Source organism: Schistocerca piceifrons, chromosome 4 (genome assembly GCF_021461385.2).
Source record: "Schistocerca piceifrons isolate TAMUIC-IGC-003096 chromosome 4, iqSchPice1.1, whole genome shotgun sequence".
Classification (NCBI taxonomy): Eukaryota; Metazoa; Arthropoda; class Insecta; order Orthoptera; family Acrididae; genus Schistocerca; species Schistocerca piceifrons.
In genome coordinates, this window is record NC_060141.1 from 524,510,562 (window position 1) to 524,533,829 (window position 23,268).

The 23,268-nt window shown below is 45.1% G+C and overlaps 1 protein-coding gene across 2 annotated transcripts in view; it reads right to left on the bottom strand.

Moving 5' to 3' along the window:
* The window catches only part of LOC124795209 (abl interactor 2), a 64,113-nt gene that overhangs the window by 22,557 nt on the left and 18,288 nt on the right, over positions 1-23,268 (bottom strand). The window contains exons 2-4 of one of the 2 annotated variants that reach the window (XM_047259121.1): positions 18,536-18,624; positions 16,695-16,861; positions 182-349 (exon numbers count right to left, since the gene is read on the bottom strand). In XM_047259121.1, coding sequence (XP_047115077.1) covers positions 182-349; positions 16,695-16,861; positions 18,536-18,614 — 414 coding nt within the window. In that variant the 5' untranslated portion in view covers positions 18,615-18,624. The remainder of the gene's footprint in view (positions 1-181; positions 350-16,694; positions 16,862-18,535; positions 18,625-23,268) is intronic. The other variant, XM_047259120.1, reaches the window with a different exon arrangement.

Here is a 23,268-nt window from a genome sequence, read left to right on the forward strand (position 1 = left end):
TAAGAAATTCAGTACTCCGGAAGCTTTTCATACAGTTAATCTCATTTACAAATGATCATAAAATTCCCTTTACTGTTCCAACTTTCAAAATACTTTCCATAATTATCAGGATTTGTTATCTATTTGCCAAAATTTCAAATATTCTCAGATAACTAATTATTCAGAGGAATTAGCACTTTACCTGAGCAATGTGATTCATCTGACTTTCCATTTCTGCCAGCTGTGCAGTCTGCAAATCAAGAAGATGCAGAAAGTTGTACGCTAATGTGTTGATCTGATACGCCACACTTGCCAGGCTTTGGGTGGTGTAGTTCTTTGTCTCCTCCAAAGCAGCACGCTTGTTATCAGACTGAAAATAGTGATATCTTTATGAACACTGAAGCATGGCAAACAGAAAACATTTACAAATATTAATGTTTATAATAAAAAAATAAAGATATTAAAAAACAAGCATAATGTTGATTGCTAGGAAATCTAAAGCTGAAGGTTTAGGCTAAATCCTCAGTTGGTCATTGAAATGTTTCTGGCAGTTATTATTTATTTCGGCTCTGCCAATGATTTACATATACAGCCCTATTTACTGCCACAGTGGTTTGGAGTCCATATTGAACTGTAGGTCCCCTTGTTGCTGGGTGGTAAGTCAGTTCACAGGTTGGAGGAACGCAAAGGCATTTACCATGTCTCCACTGTGTCCAGTAAAGCACTTTGGTGTCCAAACCAACCTTCAAGTTGGGGACAACTTCCATTTATAAAACACAAGGGCATATTCAGAATTTAAAGTTCATTTTTAGACAAAAATAAAGTGCGATGTCTTCAGAATGGTAAAAGGCAGCAGCTGATGTTACCTTACTGTTTCCTATAAAAACTGTATGTAACCTCACGATTACATTTTGCACAACATTGGTGAGAGAGAAATGTGTTAAAATCTACAGCTACAAAGGAGAAATCAGAAATATTACACATGCAGCATGATCTCTGCAGAAACCAACCTAAATTACTCTCATAATAACTGCATCTCAATATGAGCATCAGTTTCAGATTTGGGAATGAGACACCACTCAATTTTTTCACATATCTTGTACAAAGCTAGAACACACCAGTTCCTTACAATCAACCTGAAAACGAGTGAATATCTGTCCACAGTAACATACCACCTTCTGACCTACTCCTATAAACCACAATGACGAGAGTCTTCTTAGAGTGACAACAGAGTATCTTCCGTAAACTAAGGACTCAAACACAGTATTATTCTGCAATCAGTTTTACTTCTCCTTTCACATTATGCTACAATATCAGTACCAGTGTCAGCTACTGTAAAGGAGCACAAGAACACATGAACACCTTAACTTTTGACACCTTGTGGATTACTTGGTTATTTTTCTTCAAAGGCTGTTAGGTGTAAAATAGATGCTGCAATCTGAAAGATACGGCACTTAAATCTGCCACACTACTGGACTCCATGAAACTCGCATCACGGTCGAAAGCACACCTCTACCCCATTCACTCAGCATAAATCCTGCTAGATGATAGCCCACTCCTCAGGTATGCTAGTTCACTCACTGTGTACTGTAGTAAAATTGGATCAGACATCAGAGTATGTTAATGTTGTACTGACAGTAAACCCATTTTGTGGGGATCTGAATGAGTTATAGTATATTAAGTTATGAAGTTTATCATACAGCAAACCATTTGAGGTGCTGACAAGGAAAATCAAGGAAAATTCTCCATTGCTTAACCCCCCCCCCCCCCCCCCTCAGATTTAGTGGTGAGACGGTCCAGCAGAAAGCCCGTCAAAAACTGAGCACAGATCAAACACGGAAACAGGAAGAAGGTGTACAGAACTGTGGAAAAGCAAAGTAAAATAGAAATAATGAATGGTCCAAGCTTAACAAGTACAACGTCAAGTGTCCTTAGCTACCTATGGCGTCGTCGTTAAGTGGTCACAGTTTTGGACTGCAAAGTGGATGAGCAGTGTTCAAAACTCCCCTGGGCCAAATTTTTTTATTTACTTTTTTCACATAATTACCCACTGTCCATCCAGCGACTGATATGTTTATTCACTTTCTGTAGTCTTGGCAGTTGTCTTTGTATACATTGGTTCTCTTTCTGTAGTCTTGGCAATTGTTATAGTATACATTGGTGATAGAATATGCGTCATGTGGTAAGAATACATTACTCCGCAAGTAAATGTGATGAATAGTGAGAGCAGGTGAGATACCATATAGGCATCTCACTTAAATGAAAACAACAAATAAATGAGTGTGAACAATGTTACCACAAAGGAATTCAAGAATCAAAACTTTCAAAATGGAATGCAACTTCAAAAATGTTAAAAACATACATTTTGATATACCACAGAGAAAACTCTGTGATTGTGAAACTTATATTTTCATCATTTCTTTGAGAGTATCACATTCACATTCATACGAACACCTAAATCAGACAAGGAGGCAGATTTCACTCACTCATCAGACGTACAAGGTAGGTGCGTTGAAAAGAGATTCCTATCATATGACACACATACTGTCACTAATGACATGTATTACACAGCAGATGTGTTTTCCAGTGGACAATTTGCTTGACTTGTCACCTTGTCATCAAATGTCTGTTGTTCCCATTCAAAAGCCATTCTTTCAGCTGCTAATAGAGTAGCAGCTGAGTAGAGAAGCAGGCAAAAAGGAATACAAACGTCTCAAAAATGAGATCGACAGGAAGTGCAAAATGGCTAAGCAGGGATGGCTAGAGGACAAATGTAAAGATGTAGAGGCTTATCTCACTAGGGGTAAGATAGATACTGCCTACAGGAAAATTAAAGAGACCTTTGGAGATAAGAAAATCACTTGTATGAACATCAAGAGCTCAGATGGAAACCCAGTTCTAAGCAAAGAAGGGAAAGCAGAAAGGTGGAAGGAGTATATAGAGGGTCTATACAACACCGATGTACTTGAGGACAATACTATGGAAATGGAAGAGGATGTAGATGAAAATGAAATGGGAGGTACGATACTGCGTGAAGAGTTTGACAAAGCACTGAAACACCTGAGTCGAAACAAGGCCCCGGGAGTAGACAACATTCCATTGGAACTACTGACGGCCTTGAGAGACCCAGTCCTGACAAAACTCTACCATCTGGTGAGCAAGATGAACGAGACAGGTGAAATGCCCTCAGACTTCAAGAAGAATATAATAATTCCAATCCCAAAGAAAGCAGGTGTTGACAGATGTGAAAATTACCGAACTATCAGTTTAATAAGCCACAGCTGCAAAATACTAACACGAATTTTTTACAGACGAATGGAAAAACTGGTAGAAGCCGACCTTGGGGAAGATCAGTTTGGATTCCGTAGAAATACTGGAACACGTGAGGCAATACTGACCTTACGACTTATCTTAGAAGAAAGATTAAGGAAAGGCAAACCTACATTTCTAGCATTTGTAGACTTAGAGAAAGCTTTTCACAATGTTGACTGGAATACTCTCTTTCAAATTCTAAAGGTGGCAGGGCTAAAATACAGGGAGCGAAAGGTTATTTACAATTTGTACAGAAACCAGATGGCAGTTATAAGATTCGAGGGACATGAAAGGGAAGCAGTGGTTGGGAAGGGAGTGAGACAGGGTTGTAGCCTCTCCCCGATGTTATTCAATCTGTATATTGAGCAAGCAGTAAAGGAAACAAAAGAAAAATTCGGAGTAGGTATTAAAATTCATGGAGAAGAAATAAAAACTTTGAGGTTCGCCGATGACATTGTAATTCTGTCAGAGACATCAAAGGACTTGGAAGAGCAGTTGAATGGAATGGATAGCTTCTTGAAAGGAGGATATAAGATGAACATCAACAAAAGCAAAATGAGGATAATGGAATGTAGTCGAATTAAATCGGGTGATGCTGAGGGAATTAGATTAGGAAATGAGACACTTAAAGTAGTAAAGGAGTTTTGCTATTTGGGGAGCAAAATAACTGACGATGGTCGAAGTAGAGAGGATATAAAATGTACACTGGCAATGGCAAGGAAAGCGTTTCTGAAGAAGAGAAATTTGTTAACATTGAGTATAGATTTAAGTGTCAGGAAGTCATTTCTGAAAGTATTTGTATGGAGTGTAGCCATGTATGGAAGTGAAACATGGACGATAAATAGTTTGGACAAGAAGAGAATAGAAGCTTTCGAAATGTGGTGCTAAAGAAGAATGCTGAAGATTAGATGCGTAGATCACGTAACTAATGAGGAAGTATTGAATAGCATTGGGGAGAAGAGAAGTTTGTGGCACAGCTTGACCAGAAGAAGGGATCGGTTGGTAGGACATGTTCTGAGGCATCAAGGGATCACCAATTTAGTATTGGAGGGCAGCGTGGAGGGTAAAAGGTTGGTTGGTTGTTGGGATGTTTAAGGGGGACTAAACAGCTAAGGTCATCAGTCCCCCATTCCAAAAACAGGTGAGACAATAATGCACGAAGCAGGTAAAATCCCAAGGGGAAGGATACTCCCCCCCAGGCCCTAAAAGAACACAAATGTGGTAACGAATACGACAGACATGAAGAGTACAGATGAACACCAGACAAAAAGAAACAGAAGAAAAGAAGATGGCCGGAGACTGGTTGACTGACCATGACAACAAAAAAGGAAAAGAGTCAACCAACCGACTACACACTAAAATCTGCAACCAAATACGAGAGACTCGAGGACAAGAGACACACAAAGGGAAAGGAGCAGGACCTCCCTAAATGGAACCATAAAAAGGACTACCACGGGTAAAATTTAAAACGTCATCAGCCACGGAGGCATTGTCGCTTAAAACCAAAGGCAAAGTGCCCGCGAGATTAAAAGACTGCCGGAGGGTGCGCAGTCGGGGACACTCCAATAAAATGTGGGCGGCCGTCAGCCGGGACCCACACTGACACAGGGGGGGATCCTCCTGACGCAAAAGATGGCCGTGTGTCAGGTATGTATGGCCGATGCGGAGCCGACACAGGATAACAGAGTCCCTGCGAGATGCCCGCAGGGAGGAGCGCCACACATCGGTCGTCTCCTTGACAGCCCGCAGTTTATTAGGCGCTGTCATGCCTCGCCACTCAGCAGACCACACCCCAAGCACCTTACGGCGCAACACCAGCTGCTGATCGCGAGCTGTGAGGCCGATCTCCAAAGCTGGGGCGTCGATCGCCCCTTTGGCCAGCCTGTCAACACGTTCGTTCCCCGGGATGCCAACATGACCTGGCGTCCAAACCAAGACCACCGAACGACCAGAACGGGCAATGGTGGAAACAGACTCCTGAATAGAGGACACCAGAGGAGAAGAGGGATAGCAGCGGTCGATGGCCTGAAGGCTGCTCAGGGAGTCACTGCAGATGACGATGGACCTACCTGAGCAAAAACGCATATGCTCAAGAGCGCGCAATATGGCCACCAGCTCTGCAGTAAAAATACTGCAGCCAGCCGGCAAGGAGTGCTGCTCAACATGGGCAGCGTGAGCAAAAGCGTAGGCAGTGCGACCATCAACCAGGGAACCATCAGTGTAGACAGTCTCACAGTCCGAAAATGAGGCGAGGAGCGCAAGAAAATGGCGACGGAGGGCCACAGGCGGAACCAAGTCCTTGGGTCCCTGTGCCAAGTCCAGATGGACGGACGGACGGACGGCCGGGACAAACACCAGGGAGGCGTAGGTGCATGGACCCGGAAGGGAGGCAGAAGAGGGAATGACCCCAGTTCCGACAGCAGGGACTGGACGCGGACAGCTACGGAAAGCTCAGACCTAGGTCGCGGTTCGGGCAGATGGAGGACCATGGCAGGGAAAAGCAGGCGACGATTGGGATGGCCTGGCGAGCAATGCACGTGGACAGCATAGTCGGCGAGCAGTCGATGGCGGCGAATCCGCAGCGGGGGACCCCGGCCTCCACCAGTAGACTATCCACGGGGCTGGTGCGAAAAGCGCCAGTTGCAAGCCGAACCCCACAGTGGTGTACGGGGTCTAACAACTTCAACACTGAGGGTGATGCAGACCCATAGGCCAGGCTCCCATAATCAAGCCGGGACTGCACAAGGGCTCTGTACAATCGCAGCAGCGTGCAGCAATCTGCACCCCAAGACGTGTGGCTAAGGCAGCGGAGGGCGTTGAGGTGCCGCCAGCATTTTTGCTTCAGCTGAGTAATATGAGGAACCCATGTGAGCCGGGCATCAAACACGAGTCCCAAGAAGCGGCAAGTGTCCACCACTTCAAGCAGGTGGCCGTCGAGGTAAAGTTCAGGATGAGGGTGGACCGTCCGACGCCTGCAGAACTGCAGAACTCGAGTCTTGGCTGCAGAGAACTGAAAACCATGAGTCAGAGCCCATGATGCTGCCTTGCGAACAGGGACTTGCAGCCTGCATTCGGCGACTCCCGTAGTCGTGGAGCTAAATGAGATGCAGAAGTCGTCGGCATACAAAGAAGGAGACACCGACGACCCCACGGCTGCAGCCAGACCATTAATGGCCACGAGAAATAAGGAGACGCTCAACACTGAGCCCTGCGGGACCCCATTTTCTTTTATATAAGATGAACTAGAGGTGGCACCCACTTGCACTCGGAAAGAGCGGCGCAATAAAAAGGTTTGAAGAAAAGCCGGGAGCCGACCACGAAGACCCCACTCATGCAACGTGGCGAGGATGCGATGCCTCCATGTGGTGTCATACGCCTTCCGCAGATCAAAAAATACAGCAACGAGATGCTGACGTCGGGCAAAGGCCGTACGGACAGCAGATTCCAGCCGCACCAAATTGTCCGCTGCAGATCGGCCCCGACGGAAGCCACCCTGGGATGGAGCGAGGAGACCGCGCGACTCAAGGACCCAACACAAACGCCGCCCCACCATACGTTCGAGCAATTTGCACAAAACGTTGGTGAGGGTAATGGGACGATAGCTGTCCACCGCCAGTGGGTCCGCACCGGGCTTCAAGACGGGGACAATAACACCCTCTCGCCATTGCAACGGGAACACGCCTTCGCTCCAAATGCGATTAAATACCGCGAGAATGTGTCTCTGGCAGTCCCTGGAGAGATGCTTCAGCATCTGCGCGTGGATGCAGTCTGGTCCTGGTGCCGTATCAGGGCAATCGGCGAGGGCAGCGAGGAATTCCCTCTCGCTGAAAGGAGCATTGTATTTTTCAGAACGACGCGTGTGGAATGAGAATGGCGTCCGCTCGGCTCGCTCCTTTAGATAGCGAAAGGTGGGGGAGATAAGATGCAGTCGCAGAGCTCTTAGCAAAGTGCGCGGCAAGCCGTTCAGCAATGGCGGCAGCGTCCGTGCAGACAGCGCCGTCCAAGGAGAGCCCAGGGACACCCATAAGGGGTCTGGTATCCATAAATCCGCCGGATCCGGGACCACACGAGCGAGTGGGAGACATGGGAGCCCAAAGATGAGACATACCTCTCCCAGCACTCCTGCTTACGCCGTGCAATAAGATGACGGGCCAAGGCACGGAGCCTCTTAAAGGCGATGAGGGTCTCGAGAGACGGGTGCCGCCTATGACGCTGGAGAGCCCGCCGACGGTCGCGAATAGACTCAGCAATCTCCGGCGACCACCAGGGTACAGCCTTCCTCCGAGGGAGGCCAGAAGAACGGGGGATGGCAGCCTCGGCCGCTGAAATGATGGACGTGGTTAAAACACGGACCACCTCGTCAATGTCACCCTGTGGGGGAGACTCAATGGTTGCAGCGGAAGTAAAAGTCGGCCAGTCAGCCCTGTGGAGAGCCCAGCGGGGCAGGCGCCCAGAAGAATGACACTGGGGCAGTGACAAAGAGATGGGAAAACGGTCACTACCACACAGGTCAGGATGCACTCTCCAGTGGAGGGATGGGACAAGTCCAAGGCTGCAAATAGACAGATCGATGGCCGAGAACGAGCCATGGGCCACACTGAAATGCGTGGGAGCACCGGTGTTCAAGAGGCTAAGGTCGAGCTGAGCCAACACATGCTCCACGGCCCGACCGCGGTCATCGGAGACAGTCCCACCCCAGAGAGGGTTGTGGGCATTGAAATCGCCCAGAAGCAGCAAAGGTGGCGGGATTTGAGCCAGCAGCGCAGCCAAGACATGTCGGGGGAGCTCCCCATCCGGAGGAATGTAAACAGAGCAAACAGTAATAGCCGGCGAGAGCTCAACCCTGGCAGCGACTGCCTCTAAAGGCGTCAGAAGGGGTACTGGCGAGCTACAGACAGTGGCGAACAAAGAGGCAAACCCCACCTGACGCTCGTTGACAGGCAGCGCGGTTCTTATAGTATCCCTGATAACCGCGAAGGGCGGGGGTCCGCATTGCCGGAAACCAAGTTTCCTGCAGAGCAATGCAGAGAACAGGGGAAACACTCAGAAGCATCCGGAGCTCAGGCAGGTGGTGGAAATAACCGCCGCAGTTCCATTGGAGAATGAAAGCAGGAAGGGACAGGGAGGGCGTGAATGCGACTAAGAGGCAGACAGCGCCTCAGAGCCAATTGCCGCCACCGGGGGAGAGTCAGCTGAGTCCACAGGAGAGGCCCCCAAGGGTTCCGTGAGAGCGAGATCCGCAGCAGAGGTGAGGATCTCTACCTCATCCCCGGAGCCAGGACTATGTACAGCAGGCGGTGCTGAAACTGCCGGAACGTCCTTCTTCTTGGACACATGCCGTTCCTTCTTCTCACGTCGGCCCTTAGGGTGAGAGGGCTGGGAGAGCTTCTCTGAAGGAGCGTCGGAGGCTGACAACGACGCAGAAGCCCTACGACCAGCAGGTGGCGGAACCTTCAGCCACTGGCTGACATCCGGCTGGGTAGGAGAAGAAACACAGGAAGGGAGAGCCCCGAGGGACCCCTTCCGCGACAGAGGAACCGGCGGAGGCAACGCCAGCGGAGAAGGAGGGGGAGGGATCGAGCCTCCCGGTTGTGGAGCAGATGTCACTCCCGAAGTAAGCGTGGGGGGAGCGACAGAAGAGGGTTTGCCCCCAACTGCTAAGGGGGCAACAGAGGAAGGCTTGCCCCCAGACACGAGGGGGGAAGACAGAGATACACGGCCCCGAGGGCCCACTGAAGGTGGCACAGATGAGGTGACAACCGTCGCTCGCGTGGGCGACGATAACGTGGCTGCAGCATAAGATGTTCGAATGGAAGTAGGATACAACCTTTCATATTTCAGTTTTGCCTCTCGATAAGTAAGCCGGTCCAGAGTCTTAAATTCCATGATCTTCCGCTCCTTATGAAGAACGGGGCAATCCGGCAAGCATGGAGAGTCGTGCTCCCCACAGTTGACACACACAGGCGGAGGCGCACATGGAGAATCGGGATGAGAGGGACGTCCGCAATCTCGACATGTAGCGCTGGATGGGCAACGGGAGGACATATGCCCAAACTTCCAGCACTGGAAGCACCGCATCGGGGGAGGGACGTACGGCTTGACGTCGCAACGGTAAACCATCACCTTGACCTTCTCGGGCAAGACATCACCCTCGAAGGCCAAGATAAAGGCACCGGTGGCCACCCTGTTAGTCTTGGGTCCTCTATGTACACGACGGACAAAATGTACACCACGTCATTCCAAGTCGGCTCTCAGCTCGTCATCGGATTGTAACAAGAGCTCACGATGGTAAATAATCCCCTGGACAATATTTAAGCTACTGTGGGGAGTGACGGTAACAGGGACGTCACCCAGCTTATCACACAAGAGCAACGCTCGTGACTGGGCTGCGGAGGACGTCTTGAGGAGGATGGACCCATTCCTCATTTTAGACAACCCCGCCACTTCCCCAAACTTATCCTCCAGGTGTTCCACAAAAAACAGAGGCTTCGTCGTAAGAAAGGAGTCACCATCAGTCCTGCTGCAGACAAGGTATTGCAGTACGTAAGGCTCCCGCTTGGCACTAGATCGGCGTCCCTCCCATGGCGCAGCCAACGAGGGGAACGACTGAGGGTCATATTGCGCAGCATCAAAGTCTACTCTACCTCGCTTAGAGACGCTGGTGGCCACCAGCTTGGTGTGATTTATTGCGCTTCATTGCGGCACATCCGCCCAGATGCCACCTACTCCGAACGAGGGCTCTCCCCAGGGCGCCACCCAGCCAAAGCAACGGGTACCTGGCCGATATCCCGTTGCCCGGAGTCCCCATGCCCCAGACAAGATGGGCACATACTCCTTGGCATGCATGGGGAGGAAACAGCTCTGGCATCTGTAGTGCGATTCCTGCGTGGTCAGGGGGCTACCACCAAGAGGGTACATGACGACCCCACCACAACGGACTGGCTACCGTGCTGGATTTTAGGTGTTGAAAGGGTCCACAGTTGTCGTGGGCGCTAAGAAGAAGAGTGCGCACAAGGCGAGAAGGAGACAACCCAGAAGATGTTGGGCATAGTCCCCCCCCCCCACACGACAATAGGTAACATGCAAGATGGTGGAGCATGATGGACCAATAGAAAAACACCACGTCAGGTGTCCTTCCCCAAATGGCACACACTAACAACAGGGGGGGGGGGGGGGGGGGGCAAAGGAGGTCAAACCCAAGAGGGGACCATCACAGAAGGCCGAAACGTTTGAGACTCCTTTCAGTCGCCTCTTACGACAGGCAGGAATACCGCGGGCCTATTCTTACCCCCGAACCCGCAGGGGGACGTGGAGGGTAAAAATCATAGAGGGAGACCAAGAGATGAATACACTAAGCAGATTCAGAAGGATGTAGGTTGCAGTAGGTACTGGGAGTTGAAGAAGCTTGCACAGGATAGAGTAGCATAGAGAGCTGCATCAAACCAGTCTCAGGACTGAAGACCACAACAACAACAACAACAACACAGAGTAGTCGTGCAGAATCAACTTTCATTATAGATCTCTTCCTTACACCTTGCTGTTGCAAATGGACATTACACCTTGCTGTTGCAAATGAACATTAAATACGACACAGACGTAAATTTGAGCACAACAAACAGACACGTCAATGACTGGACAGACAGTTCATAATTTTGTGAACAAAAAAAATGACGTGATGGAGCTTTGAACATGGGCTCGTCCAGTTTGTAGTCCAACTCCGACACCACGTAACCACAACGTCCTGCCTGTTCGTCTGTGCTCGATGTTGTTCTTAAGCTTGAACCATTCAATGTTTCCATTTTGCTTTCATGGTTCCATACAGCTTCTATCTGTTTCCATACTTTATCTGTGTTCAGTTCTTGACAGGCTGTCCACTGGTCCACTGGGCCCTCTTACTACTAAATCTGGGAGGGGGGGGGGGGGGGGGGGGGGTTCCCCTTGTGAGAATCATAATGGCCTACAGCACATCACGATCAATTGTGAGACTGCAGCATTTATTCATCCTTCTGAAAACTAGTGATCTTATGGTGAGTCAGGTTCATCTATGCTGTAGTCCCAACATTGTAAACATGATAATTCACAAAAAAGCTATATCACTGGTTTCTCTGATGTTCACTTACCATATTTACTCGAATCTACGCCGCACTTGAATCTATGCCGCACCTTAAAAATGAGACTCGAAATCAAGGAAAAAAAAAAATTTCCCGAATCTAAGCCGCACCTGAAGTTTGAGACTCGAAATTCAAGGGGAGAGAAAAGTTTTAGGCCGCACCTCCAAATCGAAACAAAGTTGGTCCATTATAATATGAGACACAATTTAGATCGAATGAATGACGATACAGCTACAGTAGTTTGGTTCGAGTCGTAAGCTTAACAGTTAAGCTACACCAGGTAGCCATTGCTAATGCATCAGGAGCTCCGTCCGTATTTATACGGGTACCGGTACCCTTCCTTTTTCATGTGCTTCATCTGGTTTCGATTGATTGCTTATTTTTCTTTGATATGATAAGTGCCGTTCTCTTTGTTATATGTGTTTACGTCACTCTAAGCTACAAATGCATTACTGTACTGTGTCATGCATTGTTTGTCGCATTCTGATGAGTGTTTACGGCCTGTCGCCGCTCGCGGCATGGCTTGCTTTTGTGCGCGCTACCGCCGCTTGCAATTAAAAAAAAAGAGAGGAATCGTCTCATTAGCGAAACAATGGCAAGAGGCTGCTATTTGTTGTTACTGACACTGCTGCGTTCTTTGATAATGATCAACAAGAACCAAATAATAGAATGCGTATGATAGAAGATGTTCTGAACCGGAGTTTAGCGAAAATTTTTCTCCGTTTGAAAATATTTGCAGACGCCTCTTTAGTACATTACATACTGCACATAAATTAGTCATCTTAGATTTTAAAATCTAGTCAATTGCCGTGCTTCATTTCTGACTGTATTACTAATAGGCATAAGAATAATACGAATATAAACACGACATGATATGTATATTCTTCTGCGTTTCCTGTAGTCTCACTCTAGTTTCATAGTTTATTAGGCAAACAGGTTTTAAATGAGATAACAGCAAACACAAAAGAATACATGGCAAAATGTTTGTATTCGTATTGTTCTTATGGTGAAGAGAATACTGCATGTGATTCACAATTCATAAAAGTTCCTATTAGCAACCATCTCTTCTCACAGGTAGGGAAAAATTCAGAACGTAGAGTTGGCCATTTTGACAAACATCCCTAACAGTCTTGCAAGTCGGATTTTCGTAGTACATTGAAATGCTGCTACATTCGAAGATGAACAATACGGAATTTCGGAATTTGTATTCACTTCATTGGATAACGTATGAAAATGCAGTGGTCGAAACTCGAGACGGAGAAAAAAGCTCGTCTTCCACCTTTTTTTTTTTTTTTACTGACGCAGAGGTTTTGGTGCCAGTATTTATCTTTGTGCCTGCAAAGCATGCCTGTGTAGCGCTACATATATTCGACGGCAGAAGTTAGTTGTGGCGGCACCTACCAACATGTTTTCAGAATTTCCGCTTACTTTGCACTCGATTCTAAGCCGCAGGCGGTTTTTTGGATTACAAAAACCGGAAAAAAAGGTGCGGCTTAGATTCGAGTAAATACGGTAAGTGTGGGATACACAGAAGTGTGTTGTAGGCCTTGCAGATCTGAGCACCTCAGTTATAGTCCAGTCAAGTGACCATGGTGGTAGACATTACTACTTGAGTTTACCTAATCATTTCCACAAACGGCACTTAATGTTTGGAGTTGGTTGTTTACTGTGCAGGAATCAGCTTTTGTGTGCAGTGTAAACATGAACTATGTTGAATCTATTTTAAATGCTCACAGAAAAGTAAAGCTGTCTGGATAGATTGTGAGTCATCATTTGGCAGAGCACTTGCCCACAAAAGGTGAAGGTCCCAAGTTCGAGTCTCAGTCCGGGACGCAGCTTTAAGGAAGTTTCGTATCTCCACACATTCCACTACAGAATTAAAATCTCACTCTGGGAACAGACATGTAAATTACCAGGAAAAGTTAGCCGCAAAGGAACTAGAACCTCCAAAAACAGATCTTTTGATTGAGAGAATGATGAAATCAACATGACTGCAAGCAAACATTTAACAAGGGCGTGTACAGTTAATAAAGGTTGATATGTGGATGTAGCATAAAGATATCTGATTTTCAGGAGACTGAAGGGTTGGAAAAAAGGCATTGGCCCAATGACTGCCGTGGGTCTGGAGAAATGATTCAGAAATTTGAAAAGACGGGTTCTTTTGCTGTGCAATCTGGTAGAGGGAGGAAACAAATTGATTCGTCGGCAGTGGAATCATTGGCCACAGCAATGCAGGAGGAGACGAGTGGTGGTGTGCAAATGTGTAGTGCACAGAGAATTGCCCAAATATTGGACATACCTGTGAGCACAGTGCGTAAAATCCTACAAATCATCATCCTTTGCTATCCATTCAAAATTACTTCCTCTTCACCTGCCAGCAAGAGAGACCTCTGCTTTAGAATTCCTTGCTCGCAGGGAAAAGGACAACGATTGGCCGTGAAAGATTTTGTGAACAGACGAAGCCCACTTCCATCTGACAGGATATGTCAATACACAGAACTGTTGAATATGGGCAACAGAAAATCCACACGCAAATCAACCAGTACCACTTCATCCTGAAAAGGTCACTGTGTTGTGCAGGTTTACGGCATCATTTATCACAGGGTCATATTTTTTCGAAGAGACAGGGGCTTCTGGCCCTGTCACCTGAATTGTCACTGGTAAGTGCTATGAGTGTCTTTTGCGCAACCACATCATTCCAGCTCTCTAGCAGCGTGGATGTGTAGATGGGATCATTTTTATGCAAGATAGCACACCTCCGCACATTGCAAATCCAGGTAAGCAGCTGCTGAAGTGTCATTTTGGAAATGCTAGAATTATCAGCTGCCATTTTCCTACAGCCTGGGCATACTGATCACCTGATCTTAATTTATGTGACTTCTGGCTGTGAGGCTATCTGAAAGATGTTGTATTCAGTGTTCCGATTGCAAACTTAGCTGCAGTGATGGCACACATTGCGCAACACATTCTGAACATGACCCCGGAAACACTTCGATCAGTTGTGGTACGTGCTGTTTCTTGATTTCAGTTTGTTGAAGAAAATGGTGGACAGAATATTGAACATGTTCTGCACCAATTACACGGAAATTAATAATCTGATTTGATTTTGACTGATGCTTTTTATGCAGTTTATGCCCTCAGGACAATTGAAAACTGATTTTCCCCATCCGATATGATACGACCCTGCCATGGCGGATGGGCTTATGTAACTAACAGTATCACACTTTTACACCCACGCACACTGAGTAGTACAGTTTGTTTAACGTCAAACGTACACCTTAAGCATTGTTGTATGTCATTTGTAGTCGACCACTATTAAAAATATTATGTTACATTAAAATGATACAACAATGATTTACACTTTTAATGCTCTAATGAAATTTGCAGTTAACCAACATTTAGACTCCATTTCAAAAATAAAGTTTTCCCAAACCACACAGGACTATAAAATGCCTAGCTTTAGGTGGGTAAGGAAAAAAGAATTCTTCGCACCCTCTGCTTCAAGTTACTAATGACTCTTTCCGAAAATGTTAGTGGGAACAGAAGTAAATGTTGCAATCAGTAACAGGTTAACAAGAAATTTACCATATAGTTTGATAATTAAGACAGTACACGAACACACAGGGAATAGTGGTTCCATAGATGATTTATTAATATGTTCAATGAAAATACTTTTTGCACAGTACACAGCTAAGGCTGGCAGCGATAAAGAAGTGAATATCTGACCAAAGTCTTACACCATCTTCCAACTTCTACCACAACAGCTACTCCCAAAAACCACCACGCCAAGAATCTTCTGAGAGCGACGATTAATAGAGCTTCAGTAAACTAAGGATTCATGTTAAAAATATGCAGTTTATTTGTATTAACAACATTGATGGCCCAACGGTACCAACCGGCCGCCATGTCATCCTCAGCCCACAGGCACCAGTTGACAGTTGATGTGGATGTGGATATGGATATGGAGGGGCCTGTGGTCAGCACACCACTCTCCCAGCCATATGTCAGTTTACGAGACCAATTAACAACATTACAAGTCATTAAATTACTCACCAAGCAGCAGCAGAACATACACATAACAAGAGATTATAATTATGCAACCTTCTCACCCTGTCCGGTAAGTCTCCCCTGACCTGCAGATCTGGGCATCTTTTCCAAAATCTACCCCTTATCCTAGACCTCTCCAGTCCTTTTCCTTCACCCCCTATTCCTTCCCCTTCTGGCAGAAAAATAAGCCACTAGCTCCAAAAGCTAACATAATTATACCCTCCTTTTATGTGTGCTTTCTGCCGCTGCTTGACGAGTAGATTTTTTATCTATCCAATTACAATGAATTACCAAAAATTGGTTGTTTTCTCTGTTAGAGCATTAAATTATATTCATAAATTGGTAATGGCATATCCCCTGTCTCTGCTCAGTCTTTGGTTCAGTGTTCACATGACTTTTTCTTTTCTTCAAATTTCTTAGAGCACCACTGATCCAGCTGATAAAAGATGAATGATGTTCAATTTTATACATTTTATTATGTGAGTATGCTATCTTTCAGCATAGCCACTGAACATTAGTTTTTGTGCAACTTCCTATTTTATATTGCAATCCACACACAGTATTATATTCATATCTGCATGCCTTTTACAGAGCTTTACACTACGAATAGCCATTTTCCTTTATTCTGTTTCTAATACCTTTCTGTGCTGACATTGCAATAACTCACACATGTACTTTTCATTATTTCTGATCTTTATCTTGGCCAAATGTCACCACCTGTTGAACCACGTGATGTATATGCATAAACCATATCTGTATGTTCTTTCATTTGTTATGTAACAATATGCTAATATTTTTCTTAATCTGTTACTGACTAGAACTCAGCAAATTTTCCCACAGATAATTAATATTGAGAAATGTGTCAGTGAAATTACTACTTAACTAGTGACCAGAGCATTTTAATCCAAGAAACGTGGATCAATAATTGTGGAAGAACTCCAGTGGTTCAAGATCGGTAATTCAACCACTTTCTCATTAGCAAGAGAATATCTAGCAATTAATTACATTCATAGCATGCTTCTATTCCGTAAATCAAATGGATACCAACAGCTCTGTCCACAATGGAAACAGCAGTTGATAAAACTGTAAGTGTATCATCTTTCGAAAAACCTAATGAATGACTTACTTCCTAAATAATGAATATTTAATGTAAACAATAAATTAAAATTGGGAATATTTGATGACTAAGTATTTACATGTAGTGTCAAAAAATATTTTCTGATCTTGGAGGACAATTACAAGTACCTGAAAGTAGTTAGCCTCACAGTATTCAGCAACTCTCTCCAGATTTGTGTGGCTATCAGCAAGGCTACTGCGACCCTCTGGAATTTCCGTTTGCAGTAAAGCTGCAAGATCAGCCATATTGTCGGAGTCACTACCTAATCCAGATTCTCGGTTGGCATCCATATTTACTGGGCAGGAAACATGAAAACATATGATAAAACAAAACAATAATGATAAAATGGAACAAAACACTTGTAAAATTAAAGTCTGAAATTGAGGAATCTGTTCTTAATACCACAACAAATACATGTGATACACATTATCACAGTATAGTGTAAAAATATACAGGGTGGACCAATTGTAATCCATAATGGGAAATAACTCAGGATGGAAAAGAGATACAACAAATTATTGTAGATAAAAGATGTAGGCAGCAAAGAGGGTCACACATTGCTACGAACGGCTCTGACTGTCAATGTGATTTTCAAGGTGATTTGGAGGTTAAAAAAAATTACTTTAAAGATAGGAACTCTAATATTTGATTTAAGACTTGAAAAGAGCGCCAAATTTTACGTATCAAATAATGTATTATTCAAGGTCATGGCAAGGTTTGATGAAGGTCAAATAAGGAAATGTGTTTTTACTTCTAGTAGGGACTAACTCAGAATAAAGGAGGGATACAGCACAATAGCACAATAAAATGTTAGACCCAACTTGGAAGGGGCATCCCAAGGAATGAGAAGTGAGGGGACTCACTTAAGGACTTATAAATCAATGATCTATGTTTTATTTTTGTATGTTCTGTCTTGCAAATGTCAAAACAACATTTACATGTTGTCATGAATTTATTTTTGCCAATAAACATGTTGATTACAACTAAAACTTCAAACCTATCTTTGCTCTTTCCAGATCCAACTTCAACTTCACAAATAGAGGTTTCCATTAAACAAAACTCACCCTTTGAATGACCTTCGATAATTAACTTGAGGTCATGGTTACTAGTAATGGTATGTGACTCCTTATGCCCCACCAATTTGTATGTAATATTGTATTTTGCTGCATCTCTTCTCTATTCTTGAGTTAACGCTTCTAGAACTAAAAACATTCTTTGTTTATTTCCCATTCACAGAAACTTGCCTTGACCTTGAATAAAGCATTATTTTATATGTAAAATTTGCTGTTCTTCTCAAATTTTAAATCAAATACTAGGGCTCTGACTTAAAAAAATAGCTTCAACCTTCAAATCCCCTCGGAAATCACGTTCAAGGCCATGGCCATTAGTAGCAATGTATGACCCTCTTTGCCTTCTACAACTTTTACCTAATACATTTTGCTGTATCTCATTTATGTCCCAAGTTATTCCCCATTATGGATTAAAATGTTCCACCCTGTATATATACTAACCTAGTAAAACACTGAAAAAGAATCTAATATGTCTGTTTTCTTCCATTTTTTGTTGTGAAAGAAGAGAAAGTGCTAAATATAATATTTCATCCATTGAACAAAAACAATCCTTCTATTTAGGCTAAGTTGAACCCTAATCAAAAATGTTTTATTACAAAATAAGAATAATTTTCTTAATTAACATTCCATTACGAAGACAATATAAGAATGATTCTATAATACAAAAAATTACACACTTCAAATTTCTGAGGCAATGTTAGTAAATATTAAACACACATAAAAAAAGGGTCAGATTTAATATCAACCCTAGCATCTTAGAATTCTGTAGTTTCTCTAAATTACTTCTTCCTTCCTGTGCACCACCGACCTTGCTGGGGTGGGTTGCTTGCTTACTCAACAATACATACAACTGTACTGTAGGCACAGTGGAGGTGTATCTATGGAGAGACCAGACTAACCCACAGTTCCTGAAGAGGTGCAGCAGCCTTTCAGTAGCTGCAGAGACGACCATATGGATGACTTACTGATCTGGCTCATTCTGCTGGTACTGCAAATGGTTGAAAGCAAGAAAAAAATTACAGCTTCTTTCCCCCTGAAGGCATGCAACTCTAACGTATGGCTTAATGATGATGGAATCTGCTGTGGTATAACATTCTGCAAGTAAAATAGTCCCCAATTCCAGTCTCTGGGTGGGGACTGGTCAGGAGGATGTCGTCATCAGAAAAACAAAGCTAGCATTCTATGATTCAGTGAGTGGAATATTTGAGCTCTCAATGAGATTGGCAGGTTTGACAGTGTAAAAAGGTAAATGGATAGCTGAAGTTCGATATAGTGAGAATTAGTGAAGTGCAGTGGCAGGAAGGACAGGACTTGCGATCAGGTTGGTACAGTGTTATCAACAAAATCTCATTTTGGAGTAATGCAGGAGGCAGAATATAATGAGTAAGAGATGGAATGGGAACAGGGAAGGGGATAGGTGGGTAAAGGAGAAAGACTAATGAAGATTGAGGCCAGGAAAATTACGGGAACATAGGACACATTGTAGGGAGAGTTCCCACCTGAGTAACTCAGAAAAGCTGGTGTTGGTGGGATGGATCCAGGTGGCACACACTCTGAAGCAGTCACTAAAATCAAGAACATCGTCTTCAGCAGCGTGCTCAGCACTTGAGTGGTCCAGCTGCTTCTTAGCCACAGTCTGTCAGTAAACATTCATGCAGGCAGACAGCTTGTTGGTTGTCATATCTGCATAGAATACAGCAACCACTGGCTGCAGCTTAACTTGTAGATCACGTGACTGGTATCATCAGTAGCCCTGCCTTTCATGGGATCAGTAATGCTTGTGACTGGACTGGAGTAGGCAATGGTGAGGAAGTATGGAACAGCATCTATGTCTATTAAAGGGACATTGTCCATGAGGCTAGGATTTGGGAGCAAGGGTTGCGTAGGGATAGGATATTGTGTGGGTTCGATGTGCGGCGGAATACCGTTGTGGGTTGAGTGGACAGGGTAGTGGCTAGGACATTCATCATTTCAGAATTTGACGACGGGTAGCCAAAGCACTGGTGGACAATGTGATTCAGTTGCTCCAGTCCTTAGTGTTGCTGAGTCATAAGGGGAATGCTCTTCTGTGGCTGGAAGGTCGGACTTTGGGAGGTGGTGGGCGACTGGAAAGATAAGGCATGGGAGAGCTGTTTTTGTACAAGGTTGGGAGGATAAATACACCCTGTGAAGGCCTCAGTGAGACCCTTGGTTTATTTCGAGAGGGACTGCTCATCACTACGGATGCAATGCCCACAGGTGGCTAGGCTGAATGAAAGGGACTAGTTGTTATGGATCGGGTGGCAGCTGTCACAGTGGAGGTACTGCTGGTGGTTGGTAGGTTTGATATGAATGGAGGTACTGATGTAGCCATCTTTGAGGTGAAGGTCAACATCGAGGAAGGTGGCTTGTTGGGTTGAGGAGTACCGAGTGAAGCAAATGGGGGAGATGGTGTTGAGGTTCTGGAGGAATGTGAGTAGGGTGTCCTCATACTCTAACCAGATCATAAAGATGTCATCAGCGAATCTGAACCAGGTGAGGGGCTTGGGTGGTTAGAAAAGATTTCTCTAGATGATTCGTGAGTAGTCGGGCATAGGATGGTGCCATGCTGTACCCCAGATTTGTTTGTAGGTGAGAAGTAATTGTGGTTGAGGATGTAGTAGGTCACGGAGACTAAGGGGCATTGGGTAAGATAGTGATCAATAGTAGCAAGTCCATGGGCATTAGGGATGTTGGTGTAAAGGGAGGGCATCAATAGTGACAAGTAGGGCACCATGTAGTTAAGGAACAGGAACTGTGGAGAGTCGGTGGAGCAAATGGTTGGTATCTTTTATATAGGTGGCTAGGTTGCAGTTAACAAGCTGAAGGTGTTGGCCTATGAGAGCAGAGATTCTCTCAGTGAGCACACAGTAACCGACCTCAATGGGACACCCTGGATGGTTGGATTTAAGGACTTCAGGAAACATTTAGAAGGTAGGTGTGCTGCGAGTGCTAGGGTGAGGAGACAGATGGACTCCAAGGGGAGGTTCAGCAATGAACCTAAGGATTTGAGGAGAGACAGGAGATCCTGTTAGATTTCTGGAATGGGGTCTTTGTGGCAGGGTTTGTAGGAGGATGAATGTGACAGCTGGTGGAGTCCTTCTGCCTGGTAATCCTTGCAGTGCAAAACAACAGTGATGTAGTATTATAAGATCGGGGTCAGTTTTTAGATGATGGATTGCTGTTCTTTCTGCGGATGTAAGTTTAGTTCACATGTTGTGGTATTTGGAGAACGATTGTGATGCAAGGTATGAGATTACAAAATTCTTGGAAGTTAACAGCAGGTAATTTAGGGTGTTGGGGGTGGCTTACAGTTGGATGTGGGAGTGAACCGAGTCAGGCAGGGAGCAACCCTGGTCTTTGTTTGAGACTGATAGATAGGGTTGTTGGAGTGTTTCTAGGGACTGGGAGAAGGAGAGAAGGTTTTAAACATGTGCTACGTGACTGAATTTGGGAGTGGGGCAAAAGTGATGCCTTTGGAATGGACTGATACTTTTGTGGGTCTAACGCTTTTGGAGGAAAGGTTCATCACTGTTTTTGGGTCTGTTAAGGTTTTGGATTCTGTATAGCAATAGAAGGGAGTTTTTGAGGGTTGGGTAAATGTAGTGGTTCTGCAAGGCAGGGTTTGTCAGCTATGATGGGATGTGTGGGAGGTTTGGCAGTTGTGGTAGAGGTGGTGGATAGTGGTGGTCCAATGCGGGAGTAGGAAGAGAAGAGGGCGGAGAGTTTTTTGAGGTGGCGTTCTGCATGCTGCTCTAGTTTCTGGAGGACAAGAGTTACAATGTGCGATATGGGATCCAGGAATCTGGGATTGCACAACCTGTGCCATGTGTATGCTTCCCACCAACACAAGCTTTTCTGAACAGCACAGGTAGGAACTCTCCCTACAATATATCCTGTCTTCCCGTAACCATCCTGGCCTAAATCTTCGTCAGTCATTGTCATTTATCCACCTATGTCCTTCCCTGTCCCCATTCCAGCACTACACAGCCCTCTACTCCACTAACGCACTCACAGCCTTTCTATTTCTTTCCTTTCCCACTGCCCCCCCCCCCTCCTGCCCATCATCTACCCTCTCAACTGCCTACCTGCCCTACCCTCTCCCCTCCTCATACTGTATGCTCTCACAAGCAGCAATTTATGATCTGCCACTACTATCCTGTTATGCCCCCCATTCTCTGCCCCAGCCTCCTCCTTACCCCCACCACTCACTTTGCCTCTCCCATCATGTGCTGCTGCTTGCAATCTGGCCTTGGCTGTCAGAGACTGTGGTCATGTGTGTACGAATTGCATTTGAGTGTGTGTGTGTGTGTGTGTGTGTGTGTGTGTGTGTGTGTGTGTGTGTGTGTGAATATTGTCTAATTCTGACGAAGGCCTGTTTGGGCAATTGCGTTGTTTGACATGCATTTTGTTGAGTCTATCTGCGACTCTGCATCTCTTTTATATGGTGAGTAGCAGCTATCCTTTTCAGAACATTGATATTATTCCAGCCTGGATTCTCCATTGTTTGATTTTGCCTGAAAGCTTTCCTTCCATCTTGTAACCCAGTGCTGTTTTTCCTTATTGCTATTTTCTAATGCTTTACTATACTTGGTGTCTGTCCTCCTTTTTCTCCTTTCCCATGTTGTCATTTGTCACCTTCCAAACTGCACTGCACACCACTACTTACGAGCCACACTGTATCAACTGTCTCATGAGTGTGCACCGGATGGCTACTGGGCCGCGCTGATTTTTGTTGCAGCATCTCATGCCCCATATTACTCTCACCGATATCATTAATCCTAGACCTTCAACTCACTCTTCCTGTGGCATTTTCACTTATTTTCACATGTTATTTTCTGTACCTTCCTAGGCCACATGAACTTGTATCTCACCCTACCAAACACTTCCCCCTCCCCTCCCCCTACTCCTCCTCTCAATTCCAGTCCTTACATACTAACTTCACACAGGCCAATCCCATCTGTCGTCCCCCTTCTTCACACTTACCCACCCATAGACCTGCAACCCACTTTACTATCTTTTTATTTTTTTTTCTTTGATCACATAGTGCTTTATCTCAGATTTCATCTGCTGCTCCATACTTTATCCACTTCATCCTTTTTGTGATTTTGGTCTATTTTTGGGAATTTTTTGGATGTATTTATGTATTTTTATCCCCCACCATGAATCCATGCTCCTTCCATCTGTGTCAATAGAAGTTTCCTTATCCCTAGCTGGAACCCATTCTTATATACTGTTCTTGCATTATTGCTTGGCTCATCAAATCCCCCCAAATGGCTTTACAATAAAAGTACCCATCTCCAGCTGCCATCCTTCCTTCCACAATGATCTCCATCTGTTCAGCTCCCCCCATCCTTAACCTTCAATAATACAGTCCTGCAGAACCACCTCAATCAGGCACAAACATCGTTGCAATACCTTGTCTCCATCTGTAAAATTCTCCTGTTATACAATCCCAAATGCCCAGATGCCATATCATACATTCAAAGTCTTGCCCCCCCAGGAACTAGAGCAGCATGCACACCACCACCACCACCACCACCACCACCACCACCTCAAAAATGCTCTCCATCCTGTTCACTTCCTACTCCTACATTCGACTACCACTATCCAC